Source organism: Diorhabda carinulata, chromosome Y, assembly GCF_026250575.1.
Source record: "Diorhabda carinulata isolate Delta chromosome Y, icDioCari1.1, whole genome shotgun sequence".
In the NCBI taxonomy this organism is placed as follows: domain Eukaryota; kingdom Metazoa; phylum Arthropoda; class Insecta; order Coleoptera; family Chrysomelidae; genus Diorhabda; species Diorhabda carinulata.
Genome location: NC_079473.1, coordinates 11,150,371 through 11,169,153, shown reverse-complemented (window position 1 = coordinate 11,169,153; position 18,783 = coordinate 11,150,371). Strand labels below are relative to the sequence as shown.

Sequence of the window (18,783 nt, the reverse complement as noted above, 5' to 3'; positions counted from 1 at the left end):
TTCAATTTTGCTCAGAAAAATTCAACATGTTGAACAACGCGCGGCGATTTAATTATTGAGTTAACCTCAAAGCAAAAGTTCGTAGGTTTAAATAATCTACAAATGAACATTTATGACATTTGAAAAATCGTTTCTGTTCAAGAAACGTCAATTATTTTCTTTTTGTTTGGGTAATTTGGTAATGACTGCGCGTCATCATTTTATATCCCAATGGCTTTTGGTGTGCTATTAAGTTTAAACGAATGCCAATTTAAAACTCAAAATTTAACTTATGGGTAGGTACAAATGGAAGGTATTGGTAAATAAGCTTAAGTTTGAAGATGAACTTACCTTGGAAAGGGCTTGAAAAGAAACTACCGGAGTTGGTAGTAAATACAAATAATCGTAATGGTTTATGAAATTGTATAATAATGATTATGAATATCTATATTTTGTGCTTCAATTAACAAAACTCTTTCGCTATTCTTAGTTTTATCCGTAACATCCGTCTTTTTTATAAGAAAATTCATTATCTTCGGACTTATCGCAATTAATAGATGTAATAACACCGTCAGATTGCATTTTAAATCTCTTCATTCTTCGTTGTTTGAAGTTTTCTTCTTTGGTAGCTTCGGGTGTTGGTTTGGAATTATCTCGAGCGCTCGAACTCATTAGGACGCTACTACAATCGGTATTACTATCCGTAGCGGGTGTCTTATTTCTCAAATTTTCCATAATTTTGCTTTTATAACTCAAAGGACCCGGTTTAATTGCATCGCAAAAGCAACGCTTCTCTTTTCTCAACCTAGACATATCGGTTTTCAATTTATATCAATATTTGACAAACGAACGACGTTAATGTCAAATTTAACTAACATAACCTCAAGAAAACATTTTGTTATTTACAATTGATTATTTGTATCCAACATACTTATTATAACGTCAGATTCAATTAGACACTGTTTGAATCGGATTCCGCGATCTAAAAATGTTAATAAAAATAAATGGATTCCCCCAAAAATGGAATAAAAGTCTACAGGCCATATAAATATATTGAAATCCTCCACGGACTCCCGGAGTTCGGATGGTGGCTTTCCGGATATCGAGATAACTAATGTAAATACAAATTTAGATTTCGAAATCACTTTGCATTAACGTTAAGAATTATTTTTAGGAAACGAATAAATATTAGTGTAAAACCTTGGAAAATGACAAAAATTCGAATATAAAATATAAAATTCACTACAGGGTAGATATGTAAAGTAACTTTTCGATTATTTCGTGACAATCTAATCAAAATTTTTTATAACTTATCTGAAGCAAATATTCCAAAACTACGGTTTCGAAAATCTCCGACAGCTTTTTTTGGTGATCTCGCATCTCTCGTTTGGCAAAAAAAGTCACTAAGCGATGAATCGGATTATTATTAACAACGCGATATTAATTCGATAATTTTCTTATTCAAATATCCAGTCCATCTTCAACGGTTTCTCTATTGTTCTGTAGCTGATACCACAGACGGATTCAGGTTCTATAAAGGGTATGTCTGCCACTATTTTAGATATTCTGTCATCTATATCGTTACCCTCTAATACAGTGTGTCCCGGAATCTATTGCAGGGTAGTAGTAGATATTAGAGCTCTAATCGCTGCTTGATTGAGAAATGCTTGATGTTTTGCCCAGATTTCCAGAGTATTTGATACATTAATGGTTTCCTTAAAGTTATATTTCAGGTTTGGTAATTTTTTTTTGCTAAATCCGTCTATGAACGTTCTGGTTGACTATCTAACGTTGTAATTCAATCCTTAGGATATTTTATTTAAGAATATTTTCTTCTAAAGTTTAGTAAAGAAATTCAGGGGCGTTGATAAGTAGATGAACAACGTATGCACGACTATAGAAATAGGGAAAACCGTGTGTTAGAGAGAGAGCAGCGAGACAATGTGTAAGAGAGAGAGAGACTTCGTTTTGCGCACGCGTAAAGTTTCGTTGCGCGGGAGCGCTGATATACCAGGTCGGTTAAAAGTCTTTGGGTTTTAAAAAATTATATATACCATTATTATTCGCTAATCTTGTAACATAAAAGTATAACGTATAAATAAAAAGAGATTTTTTGTCAATGTAAGGTATCACGCACGTAATCGAGACAGATTCGTTGCGATGATATACCAGGTCGGTTAAAAGTCTTTGGGTTTTTAAAAATTATATATTCCGTTATTAATGTGATTGGAAATTAGTTTTTTGAGGATAGCAGAAGAGTGAAGATCATGTTAATCATTATATTAGCTGCAGTACTATGTCCAGTACTATGCGTTGTCGACCAACAGTATGCTATGAAGTATTTACACCGGTTCGGGTACGCAAATGAAAATGATTTGACTAAACTTGAGGATTATTTGTTGAGTTTTCAAGAAAGATATAATATCCCTGCAACGGGAGAATTAGATGAAAATACAATTCAACTTCTAAATAGACCAAGATGTAATGTGAGTGAAGCAGCTTCCGACGATGATCATTCTTTTAGAGTTAAATCAAAATGGACAAAATTTGATTTGAAATGGTATTTCCCTCAGGCAACTCCAGAATATCTTAAAGTAACCAAAAAGGCTTTTGAAGTGTGGAGTAACAGTTCAAATTTAAATTTGAATTAATACACAAAATACGGCCTTATGCTCCCGATATATCTATTACAGTTGTACGGGGAAAGCACTATTTTCGAGCAAATTGCCAAGGTAGAGGTGAGTGCTCCAGTACATTTGATGGGCCCAGAAAGGTGTTGGCACATGCTTATTTCCCAAAAGGCAACAGTTGTATAGAGCTTCATATTGATGCTGATGAGAAGTGGGATTTAAGTTTGGATGGATCAAGTTCAGAAGATCAGACTAGCCTACTTATGGTATTAATTCATGAAATTGGGCATATTTTAGGAATTGCTCACAGTGATATTGAGACAGCAATAATGTATCCATGGTATCAATTCAACATTGCTCCTAAATTGGATGAGGATGATAAAATGGCCCTTGAAGCTCTTTATGGACCAATCAATTCATATGTAAATAATCCTTTCAAACCCACATCAGCGCTGCCACCGACTACAAAGACACTTGCACATCAACCAAATGAACCGGATAAAAATTTATGCGACATAATACCGGAGTATATGTTCATTGCCATGGCTGGTGAATTTGAAAATTACCATTTATATATTATTAATGAAAATTCCCTATGGAAAATTGATTTGAATTCGAAGCTTATTCCCTCGCAACCAGAAATACTCGATGATTATTTACCTGAAGAAGTGGGTTCCATAATTCAGATTTTTCAAAGTTCTTCAGATAATTTAATAGCAGTCAATGACCGTAAATACTATGTAGCAGATTTTCCCGCTCTACAAATACTTGAGGAAAATAATTTAATTATACCTAAGAATTCTCAAATAAACACAATGTTTCAAAGCAATCATGGGAAAATATGTGTATTTTATAATAACAGTAATTATATTGAATTTGACAAGAACTTGAAAACTGTTCGGAATAGAGGACAAATAAAAGATATTTTCCCTGGACTACCCACAGATGTTACAGGAGCATTCCAGTACATTGACGGACACATGTACTTTTTCAAAAACACCACATACTACAAATATAATGAGTTTACCAAAAAACTTGTTGCAGCCGGACCCTTTAATTGGAACGTGTTCGATATTCCATGTCCAAATGGAGACCTTTTAAATCATCTCAAAATTTTATTAACAAAAATAATTTCTTTTTATCAATGATGTTGTATATTTTGAAATAAACTCTTATTAAAATTTTTTTCTGGAAAATTCCCGAACGCCAATCTTAAGATAACTTTTACCTATTAATAAGAAATTTTTTCAGATAACAGCGGGAGCGCTAATCTTGTAATATAAAAATCTGCGGTTAACTGATAGCGTCTTATTACTGAAATACAGTTAAAAGTAACGTATACCGGGTGACTTAAAAGTAACATAAAAAAAAAACAACAATAACAATAATAATTATTTATTTAAATCATTGATAACTTTAACTTTATAAAAGTATACAAATTCTCTAAGAGCATTGTGTAACATATCGTTTGGTGTAATAGAACAAAATGCGTATAAAATTTGTAAAGGACTTTCGGAGAAGGTATTTTTACAGAAATCCAAAACATTATAATAATATTCACAAAAATTCAAATTTTCTAACACAGATATACTTTGTATAATTAAATTATTTAATTCTAAAATTTGCGATACTTCTTCTTCATCCATGTAATACTCAACACCATGTTTCTTGTCTAAAATTACCTTACTGTCATCGTAATTCAATGGGGTGATGGTACAGTAATCTCCACATGGTAATGAATCAGGTTTGAACTCGTCTCCGGTATGAAGAAAGATCTGTTGTGACATAATTGAGATAAAGGTATTCCATTCATAAGTACTGAAAGATATTTTGCTGAACTTAAGATGTTGAGATAAGATAACAGCAGGTGTGAATGATCTTGCAGGGCTTATTCCACATTTTACTTCATACCCCGAAATTGGATACTGTGTTGAAAGCAGGTAATTGTTTTCAGACTTGACAGCAGTCTCATAGTTTTCCAATATTCTATCTAACTCTGAACTGTAGTTACTCGAATCAGATTTGATGTCGACAATACCACTATCTTGGAAACTCATGTTGCTAAAACTGAGTTTGATATCCAAAGCTCACTCCAATTTATAGATAGCTCTTTCAAGGTTTTTTAGCGCGGCGAACCGGGGGGAAAAAATCTATACAATATCAATATTTTCTATCCAACTGTTGTGTTTGCTATCCAAACCAAGCCACTTGACGTACATTTTGTTACCCTTTCTTCTGAGCACCTTTTCAACTAAGTAAATGTCTGGATTCGATGTTTTCTGTAGTTCTTCATGATAGAAGCAGCCGCTGATTGGTGTACCTTGCATGTCTTCAAGTAAATACGTAGCAGGATTGGTAATTTTAACTTTGGTGATTTTGAATAGTTCTGTAGTCCAATTGGGTGTATATCCTTTTTCAAAGACATGCTTTGCCTTGGATATGCGCACAATGTCGCCAACTTTAAATTTTCGTGGACCGGCTATCTTTAAATGACTATAGGTGTAATTCAAAATAGATTTTTCGTTGGATTTGTTGACTTGAGAAGGTTTATATTTTGATGTGGAATGTTTTGTATTGTTATAGTTTTGAGTTATTTCAGGCAGAATATCAATCCATTTGTAGGTGCCATTTAAACTGAAATACTTGTAGAGTTTCGATTTTAGCGTTCTTATAACTCGCTCTGCCATAGAGGCTTTCATTGTACTAAATACGCTATAATGATTTATGTTGTGTTTTCTCATTAAATTTTGAAATTTGCTGTTGTAAAATTCCTTTCCCTGATCAGATTGCAGATTTTTTGGTATTCGTCTAGTGTGAGCGAGAATGTCCGAGAATGCCCGAGTAATCTCCTCTCCGGTCTTCGTTTTTAGTGGGCGTGTCCACACAAACTTTGAAAAACAATCAATGACGACCAGTATAATTTTATGATTCCTATTTTGTGATGCAAAATTCCTCATCTCCGCAAGGTCCATTTGCCAAAGATCGTCAAGACCCTTAATAATAGTGCGTCTCCGAGGAAATTTTTTCCGTATCGGTTTGTGGGGCTCGTTTACAAGATGAATTTTTTCTTTAGAATACATATTATGACGTACTACCAGCTAGCTTCAGCTCCAGACTGTTAATGCGGTTAACAGTATTCGTATTCATAACTTTAATATTGTTTACAATGCCCGAAACGTTAGTTTTCATATCAGAGACGGATCTGATATTTTCTGTAATTTCTTTTTGTAACTCACGTATGCTCTCAACACACATGTTAATAGAAGCAGTGAATTCTTTTCGAATAAATATTTTGGCTGCAACAATTGAATCGTCAACGTATTTCTTCGTAGCCATATCCCTAGCTGCTACAGGGGGATTTCGCGAAATAAATGTATCAATTTCGTTAGTTTTATTTTGTAAGTTAGTAATGTGCGCCTGTAATATGGGGATTTTCGTCTTATGAAGCTCATTTCTCATTTCGTTCAATCCTACAGCTAAATCCTTTATATCACGGTCTTGTTGCTGCAGCACCACACCATGTGCTTGAATTAATGGCGAGTTGATAGCACGTAGGTCATTCAACTGCACATCAACATATTTTTTTGTTGCAGCATTACTATTTGTTGTCGGTTCCTTAACATTACAAATTTTCATATTTTCATATTTTCAATATCAATATTACTATAATTTTCACTGGTAAACGCGCATAGGACGTTTGAGTCTATGTCCGAATTTATCGACTGGCATAATTAAAATGAACAAGTTTCAACTTGTATTATTCTATTATATCAGCCTCCTTGAGTTCATTGATAATTGCTACTATTTCGTTGTCGTGTGACGTATTACCTGCCTCTTTTGAAGCAATCAACAACTTCAAACGTTCCACCAATTCATTCGCATCATCCCAATAAATATACTCCATAGGTTAATCATTATATCTTAAACGATCGATGCCTTTTCCTTTTGCTGAAGGAATCGATTTTAGACGAGTCAATACCTGCGACGATCTATTCGTCGTCGTTAGAGATTTTGTTTTGAATAAAGGTTTTATGATGTAGTGATATTTTTCAGTACTCGACCCCTTAAGACGATCTAACGTGTCTAAATGAACTTCAGTTGTTGTCAAAAGATTTTTATAGTTCTGTAAATCTTGATCATTGTAACTGGGGTCTCGGTAAAATAGAAGCTCATACAAGCCTGGTGTTCCAATTACATATCTTCCTCCTTTGTTTTTCTCAGGTATTATGTTTATATTACCGGTTTTTCCATCAAATGCAATTCGACGTTTGCCTAATGACCAACCGATTTCATCGTTGTATATCGGACCATAATTTTTATCAATTTTATCATCTTTTTGGAAGTAATCTTCAATGAACTGATGACTGATGGCTGGATATTGGTCCAAATAGTCTGCGATAGCTTCCTGGGAAATTTCGGGGCGCATCTCTTCTGGAGATTCAGAACGTGTAATATTTCCGAATTCATCGGTTTCGGCCACCGGTTCCGTTTCGAGAAAAGGTGTAAACACATCATCAGGTGGTTCTTCCTTCTTTATTTCCTCTTTTGGATTTAAATTTGTAATCGTTTTTTGTAATGTCTTTGAGGATTGCATAATTTCTTCAAGTGGTTTAGATATCGGCTTGAATAGTTTATTAATAGACTCATCTTGCTCTGATTTACCTAATTTCAACGACAAGTATTTTTTGCGAATCGATCTGGCAAGTTCGGACACTTTTTTCTTGCGCAATGCATTAGCAACCTTATCGTCAGACATTTTGGTATGGACTAAAGATGCAGCTTACAATTTTATATATTTATCGAATCCTTTGCGATACCTACCACCATTAAGGGTAAAATCCCTCATAATTACCAAAGTACCATAGCGATCACACCAACACTTTGAATAGACATTTTTGAATGTGTCAAACGTCATGTCTGGAGATACGTGTTCGTCGAATATATGTTTCAAGTTCACCTCATCCTGCTTGAATAACACAATAACATTACAATTGTCGCGAATAAGCTGTTTCGGTATTTTTGAGTATGTTTGACAAAGATATGCAGCATCAATATCTTTATGTCTACACATGGAGTAGTATTCACGAATTTTCTGCTGACCGTCACAGGCTACGTCATCGAATAAAAAGATGGAATTTGGTCGAGCTTTCTCTGGACTAATTATTTCCTCATTGTCTTTAAATGGGAAATACCCAACACCCTTGACTTGCGCTATAACTTCTTGTAGCAATTGATACTTTGGTTGAAATAACGATTTTGAATAGACATAAACATTTTTGAATTTCGCGCCATTTGGATTGAATAGGAGCGCCAGCACGACGTTCGTCTTACCACACCCATTGGGGCCACATATAATGGCACGGAAAGAATTTGGCAACAATTTACCATGTTTGCCAACAGTTGGTGTTGAGGTGAAATCCAGATTTTCAATGGGTATAGTCTGCTCTTGTTGAATTATTTTCATTGTGTGTGTCGTTTTTCGTAGTATTACTCTTTAAATATAGGTGTCACCAATTAAGCGTGTCAGTCTTAATGTTGGTGTTTGAAGGAGAGGGTATTTTGAATTCTCTAATCAATAAACTACCTATTGAACTTCACTTACCTAGCTATCAGTACTGTGGACGTAAGTAAACCACCGCTAAGACTATTTTTTCCGAAAAAATTAATTGTTTTTTTTTTAGCTGGTACAAAATTGGAAAAACGTCTTGGTCGTGGAGATCCGGGCATCAACCCCTTGGACGCTGCTTGTAAACAACACGATATTTCTTACTGGAAGAATAAGTCTCTCGAAGAACGACACAAAGCCGATCACATACTTGAAGGTAAAGCTTGGGCACGCGTCAAATCAAAAGACGCTTCACTGGGAGAGAAAGCTGCTGCATTACTTGTAACAGGCGGAATGAAGGTGAAAAGAAAGCTGGGAATGGGTTGTCGTCGTCGTCGCAAACGTCGTTCCTTGCATCGAGATGTTATTCTGAAAGTGGGAAAGTCATTGAAGAGAGGAACATCTTTGAAAGACACCGCAACGTTTGCCTTACGAGCAGCCAAAGCACTTATTAAAGAATTTGGTGGCAAAAAAGAAGTCGAGGTTCCTCGAGTAATACCTGTAGCGAAATCCGGAGGTTTCCTACCACTTATTCCTTTGTTTGCCGGTCTTTCGGCACTTGGAGCTTTGTCAGGTGGTGCTGCTGGGATTGCAAAAACCGTCATTGATGCTAAGCATGCGCAAAAGAAATTGGAGGAAGATGTACGTCATAATAAGGCTATGGAACTAATAAAGCTACCCAATCACGCACTATCTGACTTTGACATTGCGCATTATGCAAAATTACTTAAAATAACACATTTTCGAGGAGTTTTCATGCGAGACACCCTCCCCAAAGACGGGGCCTCGAAGACAAGAATGCGCAGTGGTTAATTTAGATGTCTCTAAGAATAGTGGGAGTCATTGGGTGGCTTACAGAAAGATAAACAACGATGTAGAGTATTTTGATTCATTTGGTAATTTGAAGCCGCCGAAAGAAGTTGTTGAATATCTGGGGGGAAAGAGTGCGAGAATTTTCTACAACAATACCCAATATCAAAACTACAATCAAATAAATTGCGGACATTTGTGTTTGAAATTTCTACAGCAACAATGAAGAGCGTAGAACTATTACTACAACATATCTACCATGGAAAAACATTGAATAGTTTTACTGCCGAAGAACTAAAGCACTTTCCCATTGAACATCTAATAGAGTGTGTAAGACCTTGGGAATTGTTGGATATGTGGCATAAACTTCCCAATGAATATCGAGGAAATTTTGAACTACAAATACGACTACCTTGTTTCATCCATTACAACCGACCTGATTGGACAACACATTGTGATGGTCCTCCGAGTTCTCAAGCCACTTGTTTTCTTTGTAACAATAAATAGAATAAACATTATTTAAATTCAAACATCACCCGAATTCCATTAGTCACCATGTCACAGTTGCTGAGAGTAAACAGCATCAATCATGAATTTACCTTTCAACCTACTACGCCTATTGTGCTCGATCCGAATAATGATTACGAAATAGCTTTGCGATCTTTTCATTCTTATCACAGTATACCAAACATTGAAAATTGTAAGTTTTACTACTACGATACCAAGGGCAAGCTTCAAAGTTTTGATTTTCCCACAGGATGTTACGAAATTGCCGATCTTGAAGCGTTTATACGAGATAAATTGGTTGTGGACAATTCAACTAGACCAGAGGGTATATTTTCACTAAAACCCAATCACAATACGTTGAAATGTGAAATTTCCAGTAAATACAAAATTTCATTCAAAGAAGATAATAGTCTTGGGAGAATTTTGGGTTTTTCACCGAAAATACTCGACGCAAACAAAATACACTCGTCAGATCTCCCCGTCAAAATCATTAAAGTATCTAGTATTCGCTTTGATTGTAACATTACCACTGGAGCCTTCGATGCAAACAAACCTGCTCATACTATATACGAATTCGTCATACAAGTGGATAGACAGTCTACAGAGCATTCAACTTCATTAGATAAGCTACCATCAAAGCTGAAGCAACTCACGTTCGCAAACAAATTGGTTCTGCAATCGTTGGGTTTTAAATTGAAAAATGACAACAATGTATGGAAAACATCAACGCCAAAACGACAACATGCCTCCAATGTTTGATATCTACCGTAAGCCGATGTTTGACGATTCAATTCGAAAGGCTAAATACAGAACCTATGCTCCATTTATAAAGTCATTCAATTGCAGTGACATTGTGGAATTTAGCATTAATCAGGTTGATTCGTTCTTTGCAATGAGCGAAACTTTGTTGTGCATTAAAGGTTCGCTTGAAATACACGGAGCTGGTGACGTAAAATTAGCAAATAATGTTGGAGCCTTTCTATTCGATTCATGTACGTACAGTGAAAGTGCCAGGGAAATGGAAACAGTTCGGGATCCTGGAATAGTGAGTGCCGTACGTGCTATGACTTGTTATAACCAAGAAGATTCCAATCATATGGCTATAGCCGGCTGGAATTACCCGAAAGATCCTATTCTGAATGTTAGCGACAAGTCCTTCAACCTTCAAATACCTCTCAAACATATTTTCAGCATTTTCAACGATTATTCAATTATTACATGTGGGCGTCAAACAATACGACTAGTTCGGGCACGAAATGATAATGATTGCTTATATATTACTGAAAAGAATGTCTCTGGAACGCTCTCCACTACAACAGCTAAAATAAACATTACACGCGTTGAGCTAAAAGTTAAACATATCTTTCCTAATGACGACATAAAATTAAATCTCATGAAATCCATTCAAAAAGATCAACCTATAGTTATTCCATTTAGGAAGTGGGAGTTACACGAATTACCCTCAATTACTAAAGGAGCAAGACATGAAGTTTGGGCTGTCAAGACATCCACTTCAGTTGAAAGACCTCGTTTTGTTATTGTTTTCTTTCAAACCGGCAAACGTAACTTGAGTACAGCTGACCCGACTTTATTTGACAATGCCGACGTACAAAGTATAAGACTGTCACTTAATGGTGATTATTGGCCCAATGAAAGAATGCAATTGGATTTCGCTAAAAATGATTACAATGAAGCCTATTTTAACTATACTGAATTCTATCCCATCTACGCAAACTCCACACAGAAGCGCCCCCTGCTGGATTATTCTTCTTTCAAGAAACGAGCATTGTTTGTTATCGATTGTTCAAAACAGGAGGAAAGCATGAAGGCATCCACAGTCGATGTGAAACTTGACATTGAAGCAAACATAGGTTTTCCCGAAAATACCAAAGTCTATTGCATCATAATTCACGATTGTGTAATGGAATACTTCCCCCTCACCGAAATTGTTAAAAACTTGAACTAGATGTTGTGAGTTAGTGTTCGAGCAGACGTCAACATGAGAGTAGCTTTTGTAGACATTCAAGGTTTTGTCGTAGACGGTCTTTTCGTTGCCAAAGAGCTCACCATAGAAATTGGCTTCAAAAGTTCACATTACATATTTTTACCACCGCAACCGTTTTCTACATTAAGTAACGAGGACAAAAAGACCACATCATACTTGGAAAGAAATGTACACGGCATTCGATACTCTTCAGGAGATGTAGAATATTCTAAAGTAAATGAAATATTAGAAAGCAAGTTATTGTATGTCGCAGACTACATTTACGTTCGAGGACAACAAAAATTCGAGTTTCTGCAAAAGAAATGTCACATTTTCGGTATTTTTCCACATATTATTGACGTTTGCAAATTTGATGGTACACCCTGGGAAACTGGAAACTTTGCTCAAGATCCAAACCCCTATCACGCATTTGGACTATTTTCATGTACTGAAAGAAATGTACAACGTCTCCGTCACTGGTTTTTAAATACTGTATTACCATTATAAATAAAGTTTTTTTTAAAATATGGGTTTTATTGAAACACTCTGTATATTCATCAACTTTTATATTACATGAAGATTGGAATTTTCGTTTTACAATTTTCAAAATTAAAACAAATACAGCCACTAATATTACACATGACATAGCAAAAACAGAATTAATTTCATTTTTTATATCCCCTTCTGTTCTGTTGAACATGGTGTAGGTTGAATACGTTTTAACGGATAAGTAGTTTGCGGCAGTCTACGGGCCAACTGATGGACCTCTTCAGGCACCCCCCAGTGAAGACTGCTCCACGTCACTTTCTTATCAAATAAACTAAGATTCTGCATTTGTTTCATAACCTCACTTTTATCTCCATAGAAAGCAATATCTTTTTTTAATTCACCAATGCTATTAATAAACTCTTCAATTCGACGTCTGTACTCTTCTGAAGACATATTACGAAAGAGAACATTCTCATACGTAGACACGTTTGATGATCGTTTGACGCAGCACTTGACGTTTGACTTAACGACGTGACGTTTGACATAACGACGTGACGTTTGACGTAACGATGTGACGTTTGACGCAACGACAAGAGAGATACATTTCATGAATATTGTTTTACTGCTATTACATAAAGATATATTGGAAACTAACAAAAACACAAGAATTTTAAAAATAATTTTATTATAAGAAAACGACAATATTCTACTTTTATGAGAGAGAGATACATTCCATGAATATTGTTTTTTACTGCTTTTCTTAAATAAAAGCTCACATTATCGCTGAAACTCTTTATTACTCTCGTGACTGTCATAGTATAACACTATACATGAAGGATGACATCACAATGACCAGTGGAAAGAAAAAAATAAAAATACATTTCTAATAAAGCCCTGTTGGGCACAGACTTATGTCTAACACTAACAACGCTCATATAAATCACCTAAAACGCATACTAAAAAAAACTATGATAAAACAGATATTTTTTGATGTGGCATTATGAACCGCCACCGTTCATAATACCGCAAAAACACAGGAATAATTTTATAATAAGAAAACGATAATATTCTACATTTATGAGAGAGAGAGAGAGAGAGAGAGAGAGAGAGAGAGAGAGAGATACATTCCATGAATATTGTTTTTACTGCATAGCGGCCTCAAAAGTATCAATGTCACTGTCTATATCAGAATCATCAAAACGATTATTTCTACGCATCTCATGTAAATTATTAATACAGGACTCATGTGATTTTATCATGAATAAGACTGTTAAAACAACTCTGACACCAATAGGACATTTCTTGATATACACATTCAACAATTTCGTCACCATCAAATACTTCATGACAGTGATCATAATTAACAAAAATGTTCTTTTTTAAATATTTATGGACCGTTCTAAATACAAAATAACAAGATTTACAAACATTTATACGATATTGTGGAAGCTAGACCATACGCAGTAAGTAGATTCTTCAAACATATCTCCCCAATTTGTTTTACTTAATATAGTGTTTCTTAAATATAACGGTATTTCTTTATTATAGTCAATATATTCTATTCCAATGGATGAAGAATTTGGATTACTCTCAGCCTCTTTTATCATCGCATTCCATTTGTAAACAGGAAATTTTTTCACAATTTTTTCGGTCAATTTCCGAGGAAGAGGGGATTGCTCTGCGAAATCGGCTGCTGACTTTATCGTTTCACAAATTTTTATGATGCATAATTCCATTAATGTTGAGGAGTTCATTATCTACAAGAGAGTAAGTCTGGAATACTATAATGACCCCACGGCAGCGTATCATAACTATTGGTAATCAAATATCTTTTATCGTCATGAGGACTTAGCGCAATTTTTGTCTGTTCTATGCTATATACGTTATGAGCATATGACCTAATACAGCGTTGAGTAATATTTTTTTCTTTGAAATCATTTAAACAGTTTACATAATCTTCAAAATTTATTTTGTTTTTTACTACATTATATCGAACTCCTTTTGCCTTTTTTACTATTGCACCTGATTGAACTTTAAAAGAATACATTTTATACCTCAAGCCTGCAAAATGAGTCATAATTTGGCCTTTGTTTTCATCTTTCATAACACCCAGAACTTTTTTATTTACCTGTGGAATATTATAGTTATTATTGATGGGGTAATCTGAAGTATAGAATTTTGTTAAATCAGCTTTTAGCACCTCCTCATATGCATCATCACAGATGAGCTCATACACTGTCTGTGTCCATGTACATTAATTTACATCTATCAATACCCAATTTCGGAATCATGTAATCATAATGGAATTAAAACATACACAGCTTCGATAAATCCAAAACTGTCATACCAACATAAAGAGGCTTATTGAAAACCAATTCTGATTTAGTGAGTTCTACTGCAATTAGGTTTTCATTAAAAACTGTTCGACTATGAAACCTAACACTAGATATCAAATTTTTGGCGCCGTATCGACCATTCCAGTTTTTAACAAGTTTTACAATTCGGTGCTTCCGTATATTTTCTATCGTCTTTCCAAACACAGCATTATTTGCCAATTTATATAAATTTTTCTCAAAGTCATTGGTAGCTGCAGCCCTCAAACGAGTATTTAGTTCGATATAGGGCCGCAGCCATGCAGATTGATTGAATTTCAGAATTTTATGTATCTTTTTAATTTTCAAACCGTTGGCTAACATTTGTTTTAAATTACGATAGTGAACTGTGTATTCTTTTTTACAATAAAGCGTTGTCATTAATTTGGAATAATTTGAGCCTACAGGCTTGCGGTGTTCGGGAGCAAATGGAAAATCTCTGTGAAGATCATGTAATTCATGTGGATACTCCAAGTCTACTTGTAATATATATCCTACGGAAGAATTATCTGCCACAGACAAAATTTTCATTATCTAACCATTCAAATCCTCCGTATGGTAATGGTTCACACATAGCCCACCCGTATAAATTATTGACGTCCAGGTAGAGTAAGTACTTTGAGGGTTTTGTAGAATCATATTCAGGCATGTACTTATTGTTAGCATTCGATAATCTACTGCTACAAACTGAAATTCCTCCTCGAATTGCTTTCTCGATAAACATGATCATGTCTACGTCATGCAATAACTCTAATTTACATCCTACATATTTCAACATACAGTCCCAAGTATATCCAGGCATTGTATAGTACCATGCAGGGTCTAAACCATAAGTAATTGAACATTTTCTTCGAAATTGTTCGAAAACATCTGATAAAAGTAAAACATCGGTCTTTAAGTACAGATCAGAATACTGACCCAATATCAAATGATTTCCACACTGCATGAGCATGAGAATACTTCTCAATACTGATGTTTTTATCCTCCAATTTATTATAAAATGCCTCTATTGGTGGTAGTTCACAAGTATTTAATTTTTCCCAACTATCTATAAAATCGTAACAGAAAACCCCTTTTTTGGCTATTAATTTAAATTGTTCGACACTTAAATTACTAAATTCTCTTTTGGAAATTTTTAAATCATTATCATTCAATGTAGCAGCCAATTCTTCCAAGGAAGCACCCAAAAACCTCAGTGAATCTATGAATCGAAATTTTATATTTGTATCTGAATCGTTAAGTGTAAATGAAATGTATTTTTCTTTATTTATGGGGAGTAAACTGATGTTTCCTCTTTTACTTAATTCCGAAATGATGAAATGGCTATCGTAGTTACTTAAGTTATGGAAAACTGTAGGTACAACAAACAGTTTTTTGAAATTTAAATTGCATGCTTGATGTGCAAAATTTCTAAACTTCCCCGTAAAATGATCGTGATCTCTAACAATGATATCTGTAGAGGAAAAACCCTTTTCACATATGTGACACATTGTTGCCACACGTAAATCTGGTTTTTCTTCCATAGGTGTAATAGTTTTAATTTCTGATTTAATACTTTCAGCTAAATTCGATAATTCATTTGCAAACCAATCCATGCAATCTCTACCTCTGTAGCTCTTGAAAAAACTCAAATCTTCGTTGTAGCTACATTTTACATAGTAACCAGCAGTATATGCTATATGTTTTTGATATTTATTTGTCTTATTATGAAGCTGTGTTTTATCTGTAAATTGTTCTAGCATGCACTCAAAGTCGGCATAAACTACAAAAGGCGTAGTTTGTTTATATATATAATTTCTAAAACTAACAGATTCATATTTTGGAAAAGACATTTTATATTTATTTAATTCAGAGCATAATTTCAAGTGGACATTCAATTTACTTTCACTACTGAAATAATTTATGCAGCGATTGCAAATAAATTTTTTATATGTAGTTTTACTTAACTGACTATTAATTAAACGTGACAAATCTTTGATCCAGCAGTAGTGATATGTGATTTCTGAATTGTCATTATCTATAGGAGGTGCTTAATAATCGTTTAGCTTTGGAAAATATGTATTTTGAATTAATAAAAGATTAGCAAGTCTTACTGGATATACTTTGTAAAATGGTTTTTTATTATTTGTTTCAATTAAATCCAAGGCATAGACATTGACGGAAATGTTATTAGATTTTTCAAACTTTGAAATTTGATGCAGGGGCATCGGAGCTTCCAAGTCTTGTGTATTCAAGACTGTGCTATAATATGGATATGAGGAAGTGAGTTCTTTATTATTTTTGGCTGGGTACAAAGCACTAACAATTGACCAATAAAAACATGCTTGGTCAGAATTTTTAATGTTTATGCACCCTTGCTTTTTTTGAATAGGTTCTGGAAGTTTAATATAAGATGAGCCGTTTCCAATTTCAAATTTATTGATATTTACTTCTAAAGAAATAATTTTACTTAATGCAAAACCAGAGTCCCTCTCTTGAAATTCTGATAATTTAAAATTAATTTTATCTTTGACGTTCTCGAAAAACCATCGCTCTATATCGGTCGATACATCGATAATAGAATTTTTAGTCATAAAATAATGGAAACTAGAAATTTCATTTTCACCAGATTTTTTAATGAACTCTCCACAAAAACAAACATAAACTTTAACAACAGAATATTTTTTCCTAAAAATTTCCCTTATTTTATTTTTAAAAATTATTTGACAATCATTTAAAAATTGCGTTAAGTCCTTATGATATAAATTTACTATAAGTCCGGTTTTAATTCTTCTTGTAAATGCAGAAGCTACATTTTCCCATTTAACCCTATTTTTCAGTTTATTATTCAGCCCCATACCTATATTCCTATTTGATATAAGTTGTTTAAAATGTTTGAAATGTCCTATGTATGTTTGTAATTTCCTAATTGTACCTACATGCAGTCCTCCTTTTTTAATTGTCAAATTACATACTTTAATTTGTTTTTTCAATCGATTCAACCAAATTTCCACATCTCTATCCGTTATCTTATCAAACAATATTTTTCTGACATTTTTAATGACTTGCAGTAAATTTTCAGATTTTTTTACAATATTCATGGTACTCACCTCTCTCTCTCTCTCTGTGTGTCTTAGGCACGTCTATAGTTCCTCAATTTCAAATGACGCTAGCCGTTGATTTTTTCCAACATCCACTAATCCCTTGAATATAATTCCGTATTTTTCCTTTTCAAATTCTTCAATGACTGGTTTGTAGACACTTGTGACTCTTTTCGGTAAAAACACTACTTCTGTATCTAAATCCAATAAAACTGATTCTCCGAATTTGGAATTGACTATTTTTGCCTTCTTTATAGCCCTCAGAGTATTCAAAGGTAGATCTTGTATTTTTGTTATTGGTTTTCTCTCTGTAATTAGAGACGTTGCGTTAATTTTTTTTAAATCCATCTGAAAAGAGAGAGAACGCGTAACCCACAAGAAAAAAAAATACTTACATTTTTTGTTAAGGCACAATTTTTTAACAGATACTAGTATTTGTTCTTCAGAGCTGGTTTTTCTCTTGCTGGCAGTGGAAGAGACTGGCTCCAACACAATGCAACATCTTATTTATACTCATGTCACTATCTCCATACGATTGTGGTAGAATGTTCTAGAAAAAATATTTTATTTGCGGCAATTTTGTAATTTCCTGTAAATGTGGTCTATATGGTTTCCGATTATTCTAATAAACATGTGGTTCATTTGGTTTAGAAATATTCTTATCAATTTCCTGCGTTATCAAAAAATTTCTTATTAATAGGTAAAAGTTATCTTAAGATTGGCGTTCGGGAATTTTCCAGAAAAAAATTTTAATAAGAGTTTATTTCAAAATATACAACATCATTGATAAAAAGAAATTATTTTTGTTAATAAAATTTTGAGATGATTTAAAAGGTCTCCATTTGGACATGGAATATCGAACACGTTCCAATTAAAGGGTCCGGCTGCAACAAGTTTTTTGGTAAACTCATTATATTTGTAGTATGTGGTGTTTTTGAAAAAGTACATGTGTCCGTCAATGTACTGGAATGCTCCTGTAACATCTGTGGGTAGTCCAGGGAAAATATCTTTTATTTGTCCTCTATTCCGAACAGTTTTCAAGTTCTTGTCAAATTCAATATAATTACTGTTATTATAAAATACACATATTTTCCCATGATTGCTTTGAAACATTGTGTTTATTTGAGAATTCTTAGGTATAATTAAATTATTTTCCTCAAGTATTTGTAGAGCGGGAAAATCTGCTACATAGTATTTACGGTCATTGACTGCTATTAAATTATCTGAAGAACTTTGAAAAATCTGAATTATGGAACCCACTTCTTCAGGTAAATAATCATCGAGTATTTCTGGTTGCGAGGGAATAAGCTTCGAATTCAAATCAATT

At 34.0% G+C, this 18,783-nt stretch overlaps 3 protein-coding genes across 3 annotated transcripts; 2 read left to right on the top strand and 1 right to left on the bottom strand.

The window, feature by feature from the left end:
- The first annotated feature begins 2,246 nt into the window (after positions 1-2,246).
- Positions 2,247-4,583, top strand: LOC130902933 (matrix metalloproteinase-2-like). Its single transcript, XM_057815221.1, has 3 exons — positions 2,247-2,601; positions 2,673-3,158; positions 4,564-4,583. Exons 1-3 carry the CDS (start codon positions 2,247-2,249, stop codon positions 4,581-4,583), a joined length of 861 nt encoding a protein of 286 aa, XP_057671204.1.
- A 5,840-nt stretch (positions 4,584-10,423) lies between these two features.
- Positions 10,424-11,497, top strand: LOC130902932 (uncharacterized). The gene has a single exon (XM_057815220.1). The coding sequence runs from the start codon at positions 10,424-10,426 to the stop codon at positions 11,495-11,497; it is 1,074 nt and encodes a 357-aa protein (XP_057671203.1).
- A 4,909-nt stretch (positions 11,498-16,406) lies between these two features.
- On the bottom strand, positions 16,407-17,951 carry LOC130902931 (uncharacterized). The gene is made up of 2 exons (XM_057815219.1): positions 17,852-17,951; positions 16,407-17,804 (listed from the first exon to the last, which is right to left on the bottom strand). Exon 2 carries the CDS (start codon positions 17,454-17,456, stop codon positions 16,407-16,409), a length of 1,050 nt encoding a protein of 349 aa, XP_057671202.1. The 5' UTR covers positions 17,457-17,804; positions 17,852-17,951.
- Between the last annotated feature and the right edge of the window lie 832 nt (positions 17,952-18,783).